At 45.7% G+C, this 17,915-nt stretch overlaps 1 protein-coding gene across 1 annotated transcript in view; it reads right to left on the bottom strand.

Moving 5' to 3' along the window:
* The window catches only part of LOC147436891 (Nucleotide/sugar transporter family protein), a 34,679-nt gene extending 17,153 nt beyond the window's left edge, over positions 1-17,526 (bottom strand). The window contains exon 1 of the mRNA XM_086486278.1: positions 17,312-17,526. Within this exon, the coding sequence (XP_086342404.1) occupies positions 17,312-17,389 (78 nt within the window). The 5' untranslated portion in view covers positions 17,390-17,526. The remainder of the gene's footprint in view (positions 1-17,311) is intronic.
* Positions 17,527-17,915: the final 389 nt, after the last annotated feature.

The raw sequence follows: 17,915 nt of genomic DNA, 5'->3' as shown, positions 1-17,915 counted from the left end.
ATATGCTGCCCAAGAGCGTCCAGCATTTAACTTTAGTTCCGGAAAACATGCCTGAATGCTCAAGGGAGAGAAACATGTTATGGATTCGCAGCACATGCTAACCAATGCATCTCACAACACGGGTTTACCCTTCCACAATTTAACATAAGAAAATCACAATTTCAACATATATCCATCAAGCTGAAGATAAACCACCACCAAATCTATCTACATGAAATCTGTCACCAAGCTGAATAGAACTAGTCGTATCTTGCAGACCATAACTCTAGTTGAGGCACTTGAAAGCTCGAGTAAGACCTTGAAAGAAAACACATGAGAGTATTGAAGGTGATCAAGAATCGATCCCATACACAACTATGTGGGAAATTGGTGCTGCCTCAACACACTTTGCAAGGCGACTGCAAAGAAACAAGGGGACAGAGACCAATGACCGCGCTCTCTCCCAATGATCCAAAATCTCCAAAAACCAGATACTTGGCTAAATTCATTCACTTATGACACAAGTTTCACTTACATATAAGTAGCACCTCAAACAAGACGCATAAGAATAGACTGCTAGCTGGCATATACGAGCCACTTGTCTTGCATGTACATGTGCCTGCCTTAGCAAGCTTGAAAGCACACACACTTTCATGTCACTCATGTCATCCCTATATGTAGGATATTTACAAAAAACAGCGTTTTCAAAATGCACTCACACCAGTTGAAGGTATGCAAAATATTCTGCCAGTCCATTTTGCATAGGGTGGGTGACAGTTCACAGAGACTGATCGCAAACGATAGGCAACAATTTTAGTGAAGATATACCCCATCAAAGAAACTGGGTATGATGCTCAAACTAACCTTTGGGAACCAACTTAATATCCCAATTTCCAAGAGGCCAACATACTGCCAGAATACCCCACATTATACGATAGAGAGGCAAATTATTATGGTTAGTGATGATGACTTAGGATCAGAGATGCCTTGGCCATTCCTCCTAGATAACTATGGACAGCAAAAGCAAGCACTCCAGGGTAGAGTCAAAAAGGGCCAAGGTTGTGACCAAATGACAATGTGGCAAGTGAAACAGAGTGACTAGAGCAAAGCTCAGAAAGCAGCCAGAGAGACCGTGGGGTTGCTGTTCATGCAGCCCAGATTTCACGGCAGGAAACAGGATGCAGATTGTGGAGCTGATGACGTGGCATCTGTACCGTGCTGGTGTGGCTGCTTTTCTTACAGAGACCCATGTGTGGGTTATTTAGAGTGCTCTTGAGTCTCATTGTAAATAGCAGATGCTTTATGAGCTTTTAGGGCAAGGTGGCTATAAATATAATTCAAAGGCACCAGTTTTGACTGAGATCATTGTGAGTGGGCTCACATAACTGTGACAATTCATCAATGTACAAAAAATACCGAAAGGGGTGCTTGTTGAGAGGCCAATATCTCTATGAGGGGAGCTGTAACAAACTGCTGATGTGTCAAAGCCTAAAGAATGGAGCCAGCTTACAGATGCTGGCTGAGGGGCCTAAACCCTAAGAAGAACAAGTAACAGAAGAAGTGGGACCCCGTCCGATGGGGCCCCAAGTGACATAAAGGATTCAAATAAAGCAGGACCCACACACACTCACAAACTGATGATGTGGCAGATTTTCCAAAATTGCGCTGTCATGATGGCATGGCAAGCTGTACGGAATTGCGCGTTTTGCGATGGCTGATGACGTGGCAGGCTGTACGGATTTCCGTGATTTACACTGGCAGCTTTTTGGCTTTGCTTTTGGACTAGAAGCTTTTGAGTTTTAAAGGCTTTTACTGTAACTGCTTTTCAGGCCAAGGGCCTTTAAATATGAGGTTAGGGCTCATTCTTTGGCATGCTTCCTGGAGAAGGTGCAGAGTCTGGAGTACCTGCTTGTACTGTGTTGATGCAATATAAAGAAATACCGAAAGGGGCGCCAAGGTTTGGGGCCAATACTCTCTGGGGTGGAATTCCGCCACTCCATGTCGCGTGCCGTCTCTCTCTCTCTCTCTCTCTCTCTCTCTCTCTCTCTCTCTCTCTCTCTCAATTCAGTTGTTATTGAAGTGCTAAAAGTCTCTTCAGTCTGTTCTTTTCTATTTGCACGTGGTGCCCGTCTTGTGACAGTGCAGGCGTGTGCTTTTCTGAAAGCATACGGGTCCTACAAAAGAGCAGACAAATTTTATTCGAGGTATCTTCGCCCTCCAACCCGCCCTCGAACACAGACTTATTAGCCACTCCCACCCTTACTTCATCGCGCATCGGGCGCGCTCCTGTCTTCACCGCTCATGTCTTATAGGGCATAAGCCATAAAGATCAGTTGCAAGAGAAGGATCCAAGATTTGTTTCAACCTGCTGTTTTTCTCAGAGGCAGTGCCATGCAGATGTTGCTAGCTACCAAGCAGCATACTCCAAGTACTTGGCAAGCTTTCAAGAAAAAAATTTTGCCCAAAGTTATATGGTTTCTGACATCTTCCTTCGGAGTGCAACTTCTGGCAGAGTGGGGTATCCTGAAATGCTTGCCATGGAAACCCTAGCCGATCATAACTTGAAGTTTCTCGACATCTCCCAGTAGATGTCTCTTCACGATCAGATGACCTTGGAGGTCCAGTGAGATTGCTATCTTGGGACTACCATCGCCGCCAAAGAAACACTGTTTGTCCAGGAGCTGATGGACCATGCTGTGCTCGGCTACGACCTTATGGGATGAACCTAACCCTAACTTTTCAAGCTCGACTAATGTCGAGATTGCTTTTTTAAGTTTGAGTTCTGTTTGAACTTGTTTGGTGATCTTGTTTGGAATTTGTTTGAAATGGATTGTATCTGTTTTGAAGCTGTTTTGGTGCCGATTTGAATTGTTTGACTCTGGTTTTATACTGGTTTCAATGATTGGTGATTTTACTCCTGGGTGAAGTGAGAAATACAGTTTTGGTTTGAACCTCGGAACAACGCAGGCCGATGCTTGGGGAGCGTTCCGTTGTATGTTTGAAAACCTCCGAATGACGCAGGCCGATGCCTGGGGAGCGTTTGGTTGTATGCTTATTAAAATAATTGTTGTTGTGACACCCGGCCCGGACCTAGATGGTTATGCGGGAGGAGTATTAAGAAGTCTGAGCAGTGGTTACTCTCAGCACCTCCAAACGACGCAGACTGCGGTCTGGGGGGCGTTTGGTTGAGAAAGGCCTATATATCTCTCGACCCGGACCTTTTTAGGTTATGCGGGAGGAGTGATGAGGGAGTCGTTGAATATCTTTGGCCCGGACCTTGTTAGGTTATGCGGGAGGAGTGTTCATCGGCGGCTTTATGTTTCTATGTCTTGTAACATGCATATGTGAGCATTTGTGTTGCATTGTGATGTGCCAACCATTGAATATTCCTAATTGGATGAGATTGCCTAGGTATGTAATTTTTTAGTGCATCAAGACACCCGTGGAAGATCAGTACGGTCTGGGTGTGATGGCTAATTTTACTACGCCGGAATATCAAGAGTTCCGATCTGGACGAAAGGAGAAGCTAACTCCTTGATCAAAAGAGCAGAAAGGAGAAGCTAACTCCTTAAAAAAAGAGCAAATTGATTGTCCCTCGGAAATTTTTGAGCTAACTTGAGTTGTTTTGCAAATATGCTGAAATCGCGGACGATTACTCTCTTTCAAGAAGGGAAGATGTAACAAACTGCTGACGTGTCAAAGCCTAAAGAATGGAGCCAACTTGCAGATGTGGGCCGAGGGGCCTAAACCCTAAGAGAACAAGTAATAGAAGTAGAAGTCCTAGCAACTTACGGGGACCCCATCCGATTGGACCCCAAGTGACATAAAGGATTAAAATACAGCAGGACCCGCACACACGCAAAAACTGATGACGTGGCAGGCTGTACGGGTTTTCATAAATTACGCTGGCAGCTTTTGGCATTGCTTTTTGGACCCGATGCTTTTGAGTTTGAAGGCTTATCACTGTAATTGCTTTGTAGGCCAAGGGCCTTTAAAGATGAGGTTACGGCTCATTCTCTGGCATGCTTCCTGGAGAAGGTGCAGAGTCTGGAGTACGGGGTTGTACTGTCTTGATGCAATATAAAGAAATACCGAAAGGGGCGCCAAGGTTTGGGGCCAATACTCTCTGGGGTGGAATTCCGCCACTCCGTGTCGTGTGTCCTCTCTCTTTTCCAGTTCAATTGTTATTGAAGTGCTAAAAGTCTATTCAGTCTGTTCTTTTCTATTGGCACGTGGTGCCCGTCCGTCTTGTGACACCAGCACAGAGGAGAGGCATCATGAGTTTGCTTTCCATCGACAGGCATCTCAGTGGACCCGGTGGGTGACAGAGTTGCGAGGGCGTTCTTTGAGACAATGGGACCCCGGCATGCGCACACCAATGTCAACTAGTTGAGGAGGCCTGACGGTCAAGTGCTTAAGAGCTAGAGGACATGCGTGCAGTTGGAGAGCAGGTTTGGGCACAGATGCCTTGTCTTGTGACTGAGGAGATGCGCCAGAGGCTTGAGCTGCCTCTTCAGCTAGAGGAGCTCCACGTGGCCCTCAAAGCACTTCCCCATGGTAGCTGTCCAAGTGAGGATGGTTTGACTCCCAGTTTTTTCCTTGAGTACTGGGACTTGCCTGGCTCAGACCTCTGCAGCGCTTTTCAGTACATCTTACACACAGGAGAGATGCCTGACAGCATGAGTGAGGCCTCGATTTACCTCATTCCCAAGGAGGGTGGCTCCTTGGATGAGATTCGACAGTGGCGGCCCATCACCATCCTCAACTCAGCCTACAAAATTCTTGCCAAGGCTTTGAGCTTGAGGATTCAGCCACTTCTAGAGAGCATTATACATGGGACCCAAACAAGTTTTGTCAAGGAGCGCAATATCCTTGACAACATCTTTACTTTTTGGGAGGTATCTGCCCTCGCGCGCCTCCGTGGTGAGGATCTGGTGATACTTCTTCTCCGATTTTGAGAAGGCCAACGATAGAGTTAACTGGGACTTTTTGGAGGGCACTCTTCGCAGGATGGGCTTCTCAGATGCCTGGATTAGAGGTGTGTCAGCTCCTTACAGACGTGCACACAATCAGGTGCTTTTGGCAGGGGGTAGAGGAGATCGGTTCATGCTCATACGTTTGGTCAGACAGGGCTGCCCTCTTGTCCCCTTCCTTTTTCTGTTCTATGCTGAGGCAATGAGCAGATTGCTGGTTTCACAGAGGTTGGTTTACGGGGCTTAGCGTTTCCTATTTGGGGTGATGAGCTATTGGATGCTGAGTTTGTAGATGACTCAGCTTTGTACTTGGAGGGCCAGGAGGCCAGCCTACACAGGTGTGAGCAGGCTCTTGAGACTTTTTGTTGTGCATCAGGCGCACTGATCAACTGGAGGAAGACAGCGGCTTTCTCGGTTGGCAGCGCTCCTACGCCTCATTGGTTGCCAGGTGAGGGTTTCAGATGGATCCCCCAGGAACTACAGTTTATTACTTGGGTTGTCAGGTTGGTTTGGACTTGTCTCCTGAGCAACAGATTGCTCCCCTCCTCCTGTCCATTAGGAGGAAGCTGCTACATTAGAGTTCGGCACGACTTTATTTGGCAGGTAGAGTTGTAGTGGCCAACCAGGTATTATTGGCTACTATGTGGTACATTACATCTCGTTGGATCTTTTCGAGCTCCTGCATCAGCCAAGTAGAGAGACTGATCATGAATTTTCTTTGGTCAGGGCGCGATACTTAGATAGCCCGGGCCAAAGTGGCCTGGCAAGTCGTCACTCTACCTTGTTCTTAGGGGGGGGTTGTGGATCATAGACCCAACACAATAGAGAAAAGCCCTTCTTGGGAAGTTTGTTGTCAGAGGACTGCTGTCACAAGACGGACACCACGTGCCAATAGAAAAGAACAGACTGAACAGACTTTTAGAACTTCAATAACAACTGAACTGAGAGAGAGAGAGAGAGAGAGAGAGAGAGAGAGAGACGACACGCGACACGGAGTGGCGGAATTCCACCCCAGAGAGTATTGGCCCCAAACCTTGGCGCCCCTTTCGGTATTTCTTTATATTACTGCTGATTCGCAAAGTACAACAACCGGGGAGCACCTCCTCTGCAATCTGCACGCTGAAGAGTGCCAGAGAGGGCCCCCAAGGCTCATATTTAAAGGCCCAAAGCCTAAAAGCATCAAATATGAAAAGCTGACCCCAAAAAATCACTTTCCTAAATTTTCGGGATTCCCTAAAAATCCGCCGCGAATTCCGGGACGTCCGTACAAGTGCCACATCATCATATTTAGATGTGCAAAGTCTTTTGAGTGTGTTCTGCTTTATTTTTAATGCCTTTATGTCACTTGGGGCCCCATCGGACGGGGTCCCCATAAGTTGGCAGGACTTCTTCTTCTGTTGCTTGTTCTTCTTAGGGTTTCTAGAATTAGGGTTTGCAGGTTTTAGGGTTAGGGTTTCCAGAATTAGGGTTTCAACAATTAGGTTTTATGGTTAGGGTTTCTACTCTCGGGCAACCACATCATCTGTAAGGCGGCTCCATTCTTTAGGCTTTGACACGTCAGCAGTTTATTACATCTCCCCTTCTTGAAAGAGAGTAATCGTCCGCGATTACAACATATCTGCAAAACAACTCAAGTTAGTTCAAAAATTTCTGAGGGTCATTCCGAGGGACAATCAGTTTGCTCTTTTTATTAAGGAGTTAGCTTCTCCTTTCTGCTCTTTTGATCAAGGAGTTAGCTGCTCCTATCGGCTGTTTTGATCAAGGAGTTAGCTTCTCCTTTCGTCCAGATCGGAACTCTTGATATTCTGGCATAGTAAAATTAGCCATCACACCCAGACCGTACTGATCTTCCACGGGTGTCTTGATGCACTAAAATTACATACCCAGGCAATCTCATCCAATTAGGAATATTCAGTGGTTGGCACATCACAATGCAACACAAATGCTCACATATGCATGTTACAAGACATAGAAACACGAAGCCGCCGATGAACACTCCCCCCGCAAATAACCATCCAAGTCCGGGCCATGAGCTGTTCAACGACTCCCTCATCACTCCTCCCGCAAATAACCTAAAAAGGTCCGGGCCAAGAGATACAGAGGCCTTTTACAACCAAACGCTCCCCCAGACCGCAGCCTGCGTCGTTTGGAGGTGCTAAGAGAAACCACTGCTCAGACTTCTTAATACTCCTCCCGCATAACCATCCAGGTCCGGGCCATGAGTAAAAAAAAAAACAACACTTTTCAATCATTCAATACCCCCCCCCCCCCCCCCCCCCCCCCCGCAAATAACCACAAGGGTCCGGGCCATGAGTATGAACAAGCATTCTCAAACATCATTTCTCACTTCTCCACTCGGAAGTAAAATCACCAATAATTGAAACCAGTATCAAACCAGAGTCAAACAATTCAAATCGGCACCAAAACAGGTTCAAAACAGATACCATCCATTTCAAACAAATTCCAAACAGGATCATCAAACAAGATCAAACAAAACTCAAACTTAAAAAGCAATCTCGACATTAGTCGAGCTCAAAAAGTCGACTGACTTTCCATCTTGAAACCTGCACCAAAAATTAGGGTTAGGTTCCTTCCATGAGGTCGTAGCCGAGCACGGCATGGTCCATCAGCTCTTGGACAGACAGTGTTCGTCTGGCGGCGACGGTAGTCCCAAGAGATAGCAATCACACTAAACCTCCAAGGTCATTTGCTCGTGAAGAGACATCTACTGGGAGATGTCGAGAAACTTCAAGTTATAATCTGCTAGGGTTTCTATGGCAAGCATTTCAAGATACCCCACTCTGCCAGAAGTTGCACTCCGAAGGAAGATGTCAGAAACCATATAACTTCGGGCAAAGATTTTCTTGAAAGCTTGCCAAGTACTTGGAGTATGCTGCTTGGTAGCTGTAGACATCAACATCTGCATGGCACTGCTTCTGAGAAAAACAGTGACTTGAAACAAATCTGGATCCTTCTCTTGCAAGGGACCTTAATTGGCTTATGCCTTGTAAGACATGAGCGGTGAAGACGGGAGCGCGCCCGATGCGCGATGAAGTAAGGGTGGGAGTGGCTGATACCTCAAATATAATTCAATTCCAATAGCTCTGTCTGCTCTTTTGTAGGACCGGTACGCTTTCACAAAAGCACACGCTTAATGCTCTGATACCACTGTCACAAGGCGGGCACCACGTGCCAATAGAAAAGAACAGACTGAACAGACTTTTAGCACTTCAATAACAATTGAACTGAGAGAGAGAGAGAGAGAGAGAGACGACACGCGACATGGAGTGGCGGAATTCCACCCCAGAGAGTATTGGCCCCAAACCTTGGCGCCCCTTTCGGTATTTCTTTATATTACTGCTGATTCGCAAAGTACAACAGCCGGGGAGCACCTCCTCTGCAATCTGCACGCTGAAGAGTGCCAGAGAGGGTCCCCAAGGCTTATATTTAAAGGCCCAAAGCCTAAAAGCACCAAATATGAAAAGCTGACCCCAAAAAATCACTTTCCTAAAATTTCGGAATTTCCCTAAAAATCCGCCGCGAATTCCGGGATGTCCGGACAGGTGCCACATCATCATATTTTGATGTGCAAAGTCTTTTGAGTGTGTTCTGCTTTATTTTTAATGCCTTTATGTCACTTGGGGCCCCATCGGACGGGGTCCCCATAAGTTGGCAGGACTTCTTCTGTTGCTTGTTCTTCTTAGGGTTTCTAGAATTAGGGCTTGCAAGTTTTAGGGTTAGGGTTTCCAAAATTAGGGTTTCAACAGTTAGGGTATGGCAGAAATTATGGTTAGGGTTTCTGCTCTCGGGCAGCCACATCATCTGTAAGTTGGCTCCATTCTTTAGGCTTTGACACATCGGCAGTTTATTACAACTGCTTCCAGGGGAGGAGCCCTGGAAGGAGTTTTTGCTTCAGCGGCTTAGAGCTAGAGTGCCTTAGGCTGGAGGCCCTTGGAGACCTTCCACCAGGTGGATTTTCACAGAGATGCGCAGAGTGGGCCTGAGCAGGAGACTAGAGGATCGTTTTGCTGTGAGCCTTCTTCAATCTTGGAGCAGCTGCGGAGAGGCCTGGAGCAGCACTAGCCTACTTGCATGGAGAAGCGCCTGAGACAGCCCCTTTATTGGAATCCCATGGTCAACACTCAGAGAGGCTACTTGGTTGGTAGTAGGCCTCATGTTTCCTGGGGTCCCATGGCACAGGGTCCAACACGCACTTTAGGTGACTGGCTACAGTTCTCAGGTTTGTCTGAGGAGCTTCATAGCATCCAGCTCTACAAGGCATGAGGGGGGTGCAGAGCATGTGCCAGGTGTAAGGTGCAGCAGAAGTGAAAGTTGAACTTTGCTCAAGATGAGTGCTCCGAATTGTGCTCAAGGTTCCTTCTACTTATGGAAGGGAGAGCCTTCCGTTCTTAATGAGAGAGTGCAATGGACACAAACAAAGTGAATGGACACTGTGAATGGAAGTGCATGAGACCGAGAGATAGAGAAGAGAATACGACACCAGAGATGTTGTAAAACCCTCCTCCGAAGGCCCCACTCTCTATGGCGAGAGTGGTCTACTTATGATTGCACAAATCTCTACAACGCTTGGACTTGCCGACGATGAGGACGACGACGAGACGGGCTGAAAACTGAAAATGCTAAGGGCTGAAATCTGCAAACCTTTATCTGCTGAATTCTAACTCTATGTCGGGGACGATGTCGATGGCGACGGTGTGAGACGACGCGCTGAAAACACAGATGCTGAAATCTGTGTTTTCCGGACTGAAACTGCAAACTTCGATGGATCCCACCGTGCGGCGAGGAACTGCTACGGGAAGGTGAGATCTGCGAGGTTTGGGGGTTCTACTGCGTACTGAATACAGAAAACTGAAACGCTGGGTTTCCTGATGGTCTTGTCGCGCTGGAACTGCAAAAACGCTGAGTGTCTATGATGCTCCAAAAACGCTAGGCAGAAAACTGTCTTCCTACTATGGAAACTGCTAACGCTAGGGGATCTGCTGTGTCGTGATGACGCCGGGCTGATTTGCTGAACAAAACGCCAAGGCTGGTCTACTGATGCAAAAACGCTAGTGTAGCTGCTGTGAGGCAAAAACGCTAGGCCTTGCTGGGGGTTGATCTTGCTGAGAAGTTGCCTGTTGAGCAATGCTCCTGCTGCCTCTTCTACCAGAAAGTGCTAGCGCTAGGTTTGCTTATATACAAACTTAGCAAAATTGCCTACCTACTTTCCAACAAAAGTCACTTAATAAATAAGTGAAAAATGTCAAAAATAGGGAAAATAGGTTGAATGCACTGGAAAATTCCGCTGAAGGATTTTGATGGAAATGCTTATGATCATGCTGTGTGCAACTAGAGGATATGCATCTAATCTATGTGTCTGGACATGATCGGCCTGCGAACAGACTCAAAAAAGTGCCAGATCACTTCCTATTCTAGACTGACTTGACTGAACTGAACCCTGGTCATGCTGTAGCTTGTCCACGGACACATAGGGTTGGATGTGTCACGTGACACCAGGACATCACAAAGGTAGGTACCAGCTGAGAGGCTTACACCTCTCGAGTCGGCAGCGCCCAGATGGAAGGGTGCCTTCACGCGATTGGAGGTCCTCATCGCAGTTCGGGCTTGCTCAGAGACTGTACTCTTCATGTTTTTCGAGTGAGGGTCGTTCACACAGAGTCTCAGTAGAGGCCCGACAGGTTGCAGAGTGCTGTTTTCAGAGGATCCGAGTTGTGAGCATCTGTGGGAGGACTTGTGTCATAGATCCTGACCCAACAGCTTTTGAGATAGGACACTGAAGGTTGTGGGCTTGGGAGAGTTGTTCACTGGCATGAGTGCAATGGGATCCTAGAGAGTGGTTTTGGAGGGACCCTTTTTCCCAAGCCGACCATCCAGGTGTCCCTTTCATTCAGTACATTGTTCGACTGGGACGTCACATACTCGCAGCACGGAGAGAGGCTCGTCCTGCTGCAGCACCTCATTGGCAAGAGGAGGGTCTCACAACTGAGTTCTTGTCAGTTTTTTGGACAAGGTTGTGGGACGCCAGACAACCGCGACGAGTCACGTTGTTCCAGTGGCTGGTTGCACATAGAGCTACAACAGTAGGCAGCTGGCTTGTACATAGTGGCCTCTCGGCCGCATGTGCAGCTTGTGACTATCCTTTGGAGAGTCAGCGTCACTGTCTTTGGGACTGCCCTAGTGTCACGTGCACATCTAACCCTATGTGTACGTGGACAAGGTAGTTCATGACATGGGTTGGGTTCAGTTCAGTCAGCCTAGCTTAGGAAGTGTTCTGGCACGTTTGTGAGTCTGTTCTCAGACCGTGCATGTCCAGACACTTAAGAGTAAATGCATATCCTCTGGTTGCACACAGCATATCACGTGCGTACGTACTTCACTTGCGCTACGTGGACATGCTTTTGCCACAATCTAGCATGAGTCTTAGCTTAGGACTGAGCCTGGCACCTTTGTGAGCCTCTAGCAGGACGTGCATGTCCAGTCCACTCACACTTGCATACCCTCTCTTGCACAAGAACAATCATTTCATCATGCAGGCATTTTACCGCGTGAACCACCTCTTATTTCTCACTTATTATTATTAAGTGACTTTGTTGGGAAACTAGGTAGGGCAATTTTGCTAAGTTAATATAAAAGAAACCTGGCAGTCACTCAGTAGAGCAAAAGAAGCAAAGAGAGCATAGGCAACCTCTTGCAGCAGGCCATCTAGCATTCCTTCCCAAGCAAGAACCCTCAACAAGAAGTCCAACGTTTTCTTATAAGCTGCATTACCCAACGTTTTCAGCTTGCAGACCATCTTCAAGCCTCAGCATTTTTGGACAAGCAAGATTGCCAAGCGCTTGCAGATTTCAGCCAATCCTAGCGTTTTGCTCCATTGCAGATCGCTAGCAGAATTCAGCCAAGTACCAATCCTGCTTTCATCTTGCCTTTTCTACCACGTTCCTTTGTTGCTCTCGAACTCTCTAGCCTGTCTTCACTTTGTTCTTGATGTGCCTTTTTGAAGCACTTTGCGGAGACGTGTCCATGTTCCCCGCAACCAAAACACTTCCCTTCTTTGATGTAATTGGCCCTCTCTCGAAGAGTGAGCCGGGGTAGTGTGTCCTTATCTTTCTTTTCTTGGGAACTCTCTCTCTTTCTACTTTCATTGTTAGAGGTATGTTGGGTTCTTTGAGTCAAGATCTCATCAAGGGTACGTCAAATTTCCCAAATGTATCGGAAAACCCCGTTTCGCATGACCCATCAATTCTTGAATAGAATTCGACTTTTATTTCAGGCAATAGTCTTGGATCTCTGTACGGAGTCGGCAACAAAACCGCTCAATCTGTTCCTTAAAAGAGACCTTCTTAAGCGAAGAGGTTGGTAGAAAAGAGTTCCAAAATCTCTCGCAATAAGCGTCCAAAGAATCTCCCTTGGTCATCCGAAGATGATTCCAAGCGGTTCATATATCTCGTTCGTACTCCCGAGTCAACCAAGAAGAAATAAAGAGCCTTTTGAATTTCAACCACTTGACTGGAGCTTCCTTCCTCAAAGTGGACCACCATGTTCGAGCATTTCCTTTGAAGAAATATGTAGCCCTCCTAATCTTGGAGTGCTCTGAGTAATGCCCTCCAGAGAAGGCTATGTCAAACTGCTAAATGAAGGCCAAAGCCCTCGGAGCATCTCGGAACCTAGAAAAGAATTCAAATTTAATCGACTATCCACCTTCTTTGAATTCTTTTACTTTATTGCTTTTGTCTTCGAGAAAGTCATATTGGTTGTCTCTATAAAAATGCTTCTTCTTTGCATAAAACATGTGGTCGTCGGAGTCCGAACTGTCAGAGAACGACTCCTCCATGGAACTATCAGAAACTGGGCGAAATCTGGGTTCCTTTGCTCTTTTCTTGCCCTTTCCGAAGCTTTGCTTTTTGCTTCGCTTTTTGCCTTTTCTGTCCTCCTTGCTCGAGTCAGAAGAGCTAGAAGAATTGGGTAGTCCTTCAAATCGTGCATGCTTCTTCTGCTTTCTTGTCCAAGCAAAAGAAGATTGACGACCCAAATAACCCGGGAAGTCAATCCCCTTCTTGTGCTTTTTTTCTTGCTTTTTGGATTGGTTGTTTACGTCCAAAAGCCGATTGATCTATGTCTGAACCACCTCTTGTAATTCTTGCTCTGTAAACATCCTCCAAGAAGGAGGTTTCTTGATTGCAGCTTGATGGGTGGTTCTGCGGCTTTCTGCCACTAGGTGTGCACTTCTGCGATGGATTGCTGAGACAAAAATTTTGCAAACTGCGGATCCTTCACAAATTTAATCATCTGCTTTGTGCACTCGTCGACCTACTGTCGATGTTCCATCTCTTCAAGTTCGTACTGAGTAGGCCGAGGTGGTCCGTACTCTTCCTTTGTTTAATCATCAAAATCTTCTTCGTGATCTCCTCCCACATTAGCAGATGCAGAAGAAGTCGTCTAATTCTTGTTGGAATCCATAAGTGTCGCGAGAAAAGGATCGGATTTCCCGGTAGAAGAGAAATCGGCCGCGCTCTGATAGCACTGTAACAAACTTGGACACCCCAAGTCAAGATTCTACCGCGACACAGTAAAGACAATTCACAAAAAGATGACACGGCCCAGCGTAGTTCCATGCCAAGAGGTATTGGCCCCAAAGACTGGCGCCCCTTTTGGTATTTCTTTTTATATTAATCTTGGTGCAAAGTACAAGGGAGTCTGTGGGGACTCACACTCGGACTCTGCATCCAGATGCTCTAAGAAGTGAGCCCCTAAGGCCAGTTATAAAGATTACATGGGGTTGCTAAAAGCAGAGCCCCCAAAAGCTTCAAACTCAAAAGCAATCATCTCCAAAAGCTGCCAGTAAAAATCCAGCCAGCGTAATTTGCGGAGATTGTACGGATTGCCACGTTATCAGCCCAGCGCAAATTGCGGAGGTCTGTACTGCCTGCCACGTCAGCCTGTCAGCGGAATTTGCAGCGCGTTTTCCGACTGCTGCTGCCACGTCAGCAAGGGCTGTGTGTGTGTATCCAGGAGCATTGCCACGTCACTGGTTTGTGACACTAAATAGAAAAAATTAGCACAAAAAATTTGAGTTAGTTGACCAAGCATCGCACCACAAAAGATAGAAAGAATTAGCACGATATCAACTGGTCATGACTAGGATGAAAACTTCACAATATGAAGTCTGCATGTCCGCTACACGGCTAAACAATATACCTAGATGAATCGAGGATAAGCCTAGATTCACCCTTAAAGGAAAGTGCAAGGTAAAGACTCATGGTAGTCACCCACAAAACAATATAACCATCAGATCCATCATGCCACAAAAAATTTGAGTTAGTTGACCAGGCATCGCACCACAAAAGATAGAAAGAATTAGCACGATATCAACTGGTCATGACTAGGATGAAAACTTCACAATATGAAGTCTGCATGTCCGCTACATGGCTAAACAATATACCTAGATGAATCGAGGATAAGCCTAGATTCACCCTTAAAGTAAAGTGCAAGGTAAAGACTCATGGTAGTCACCCACAAAACAATATAACCATCAGACCCATCATGCATAGTATTGACTAAATACTACATCCCCCACTATTGTCATCACTACCCAATAGTGGGTGTAGAACTAGGTACCAACACATACACACATACACAAGTGCACATCAATACAAAGATCTGCATACACACACATATACGAGCACGCATCAATACAAAGATCTGCATACCGAGTTTCCTTAACCAAATACCTGCGACCAGCTTACCCTCCACTTTCCTTTCCTTCTGCACTAGGACTTGCTCCGATATAAGAATATCGTTTGTTTCTTCTACCTCTGGTTGCTTCTCAAGTTCCTTGTCCTCTGGCACTTCATTGTTGAAAGGTCTCAATAGAGTCGCATAACATGCATTGTGAATCCTCCAAGTAACCGGTAACTCCATACGAATGGATACCTTGTAAAATTTTTGAAAAATTTGAAGGGCACATAATATCGCATGCTTAGCTCTCAAAAAAGCTTCTCCTTACCCTTCATTTTCGTAAGGCGTGCTTTCTCAAACCGAAGAAGCACCCAATCCCCTTCAATTACAAGTCGCGCGATGATTGTTTGCTCCCTTCTTGTGCCGTTCCTGAGACTTCTGCAAAGCCTCCTTAACATTCGCGCGGGCAGTCTCTAGATCCTGAACAAAATGATCTACCTGGACAAGCTTATCCTTGGTACACAAAATAGGAGGAACCTTTTTGCCACCCTCAACAATCTCACAATATGTCTTCCCCATCGAAGTGTGAAAAGTGTCATTGTAAGCAAACTCCACCAATGGCAAATGCCGCTCCCATTAAAACTATCTCCCCACTCCGTACCCTGCTGAAGATCTCACTAAAATCCGAACCTCTAGCATACTGCTCCTACATCTCATCAAAGTCACGGTGATGTACTGAAGTAACAACGGATATCTGTGGCTTGCGAGACAATGTGTCAGCCACTACATTCTTCTGTCCCTTCACACATACGATTTGGAAATAGAACTGCGACGAAATATTCGCCCATCTCATATGCTTCTCTAAAGCTTGTTCTGGAACAAAAAGTATCTCAAACTCTGATGACCCATGACACTATAAAATCTGCACCGAGCAAGTAATGCCTCCACTAAATCAAAGCATGTATCACTGCTAAGAGCTCCCTTTGGTAAATCTGTGCAACCCTCTCTCGCTTAGACAACATTCTACTTTCGTAAGCTATGTCATCCTGCATTAAGACCACTCCAAGGCTCCTTCCACAAGCATCACCAACCTCAAAGAACTTCTACGAATTTGGTAACTTCAATACTGACCCTGTAGTCAACTTGTGCTTCAACTCCATAATTTTGTGAAGTCCCAACGTGAAAGGAACCCATGTCTAAGTCAAGGTATGCAACGGCTCTCCGCAAATTGTCCGATGAACCGTTTGTAGTAAGAGTATAATCCAAGAAAGCTTCTTACGTCATGCACGTTCCGAAGAGTCAGCCACTCTCATACTACAACCACCTTGGCTGGATCCATAGTAGCACCCTCTACGGAGACAATGTGTCCTAGAAAGTGTATCTCTAAAAGGAAGAACTCACTTTTCTTACCATTTATAACCAATCTGTGCTTCCTCAAAGCTCGAAATACTTTCAGCAAATGCTCTCTATGTTCGGTCTTGAATCAAGAGAAAACAATGATGTCATCAAAGAACGTTCCCACAAACTAGTGATACTCTCTAAAGATCTGATCCATCATCCTGTTGAACATTCCAAGAGCATTCGTGAGTCCAAAAGGACTCATACAATCCAAAGGACACCCTGAACACGGTCTTGTATACATCTCCAAGAGCGATCCTAATCCGATACCCACTTTTAAGATCAATTCTAACCCTGCAATCTATCAAGTATATCATCGATCCTAGGTATTGGAAACCTATGCTTGACGGTGATCTTGTTGAGAGCCTCGTAGTTGATGCACATCCTCCAAGACTTGTCTTTCTTTTGAACCGGCAAAACTGAGGAACAAAAAGGTGATTTACTGTGCTGGATCAATCCTTTGTTGTACTTGGCTCATTATCTCTTCCTGTTGAGCTCAGATCACTCTGTGGAAATAGCGAGAAGAGATCAAGAGAGAATGGAATAAAAGTGGTGTTAACCGAGACCATGCATAAACGCTAGGCATGATGGTGCAAGAAGGCCTGGTCAAGGTTAGCCTCTAGATGTGTGAAGGTCCAAGGCAGACATGATTTTGCCGACCCACAAAGCAGTATTGAGCAGAAATAAGAAGTCAAGAAAAAACATTATGCGGCTTCCAATTTAGTTGCATCACATTGAAGCTTTCTAATAAAAAGGAGATGCATCCAGTTCTCTCCAACACATCATTCGATGCTTACTTTGCACAAACACAGGCTAATCTGATGGATTGTTATCTGGCTACCTCCAATGCACTAAAGGTCATCAATCAATGGCATATGCTAGATTCGATGTTTGATGTCTTTCTATATTTACGACCGGAAATGGACAAGCATGCAGAAAATTTCAAATGTTTTTGCAATGAAGTAAGGCTCCTGAGTAATTTTTAACTTTCCCGATTCTAAATCAGCCATTTAAGCATCACGGGATGCCTTATTTCTTGTTGGGAGAGGGATCTCAAAGAAGGTCTCTCTTGGAGACTTATGCAGAGCGGTATTAGTTCCATCTACAATCACACAATGCCAAGGAATGATCCAAACTTGAAAACATCCATGCCCTTCTGGCTTTACCCAAATGGTGGTCTTTTCCAAGAAAAGGGACATTGTGCAACAGACTTATCCTAACAAGCAAACGTAAGATGATGTTCAAGATCCAGAGTTGGAGCGTACTTTGTTGAAGAAAATCTGGCCGCTGGAGAGAGCTATATAGAGCAGAATGTAAGCATAGGTGAGAAGAAGTTCAGCCATAGCCACAGTTTCTCAAGCTTTAGCTGGCACGTTTTCGAAGCTAGCAGTTACTCCCATCGTCAAATGCACTGGCTCCGCTTCCTCTGTTGAGTGTATGCATGGCAAACACTCCAACATTAGAACCATAAGTTTGTCTTTTTCACCTGCCGAAATTTTAAAATTGTGAAGAAAACTGGCCACATTTTAGTGTAAAACAGGCAAATCCTTCAAAATGAGATTTTAAAAACCGTGAGTGTGCCATTTCTCTCACTACTTTATAAAATGTTTTCGTGAGCACAGACGCCCACACATGGGTTAACAAAAAGAAAGTTGCTTCTAGTTCCTCTGTAAAGTACAAGGCACGGTTGGTTGTCAAAGGGTACAAGGAGGAACACGGAATTGATTTTGATGAGATCTTTTCTCCTGTAGTCAAGATGACTTCTTTGCAAATCGGTTTGGGTTTGGGTGCATTAAGGGATTGGAAACTCATGCAGATGGATGTAAAAACCGTATTTTTACATGGTGATTCGCATGAGGAAATCTATAT

This window comes from Adiantum capillus-veneris, chromosome 17 (genome assembly GCF_014529385.1).
Source record: "Adiantum capillus-veneris isolate H3 chromosome 17, ASM1452938v2, whole genome shotgun sequence".
NCBI lineage: Eukaryota > Viridiplantae > Streptophyta > Polypodiopsida > Polypodiales > Pteridaceae > Adiantum > Adiantum capillus-veneris.
This window is presented reverse-complemented; position numbering and strand designations above follow the sequence as displayed.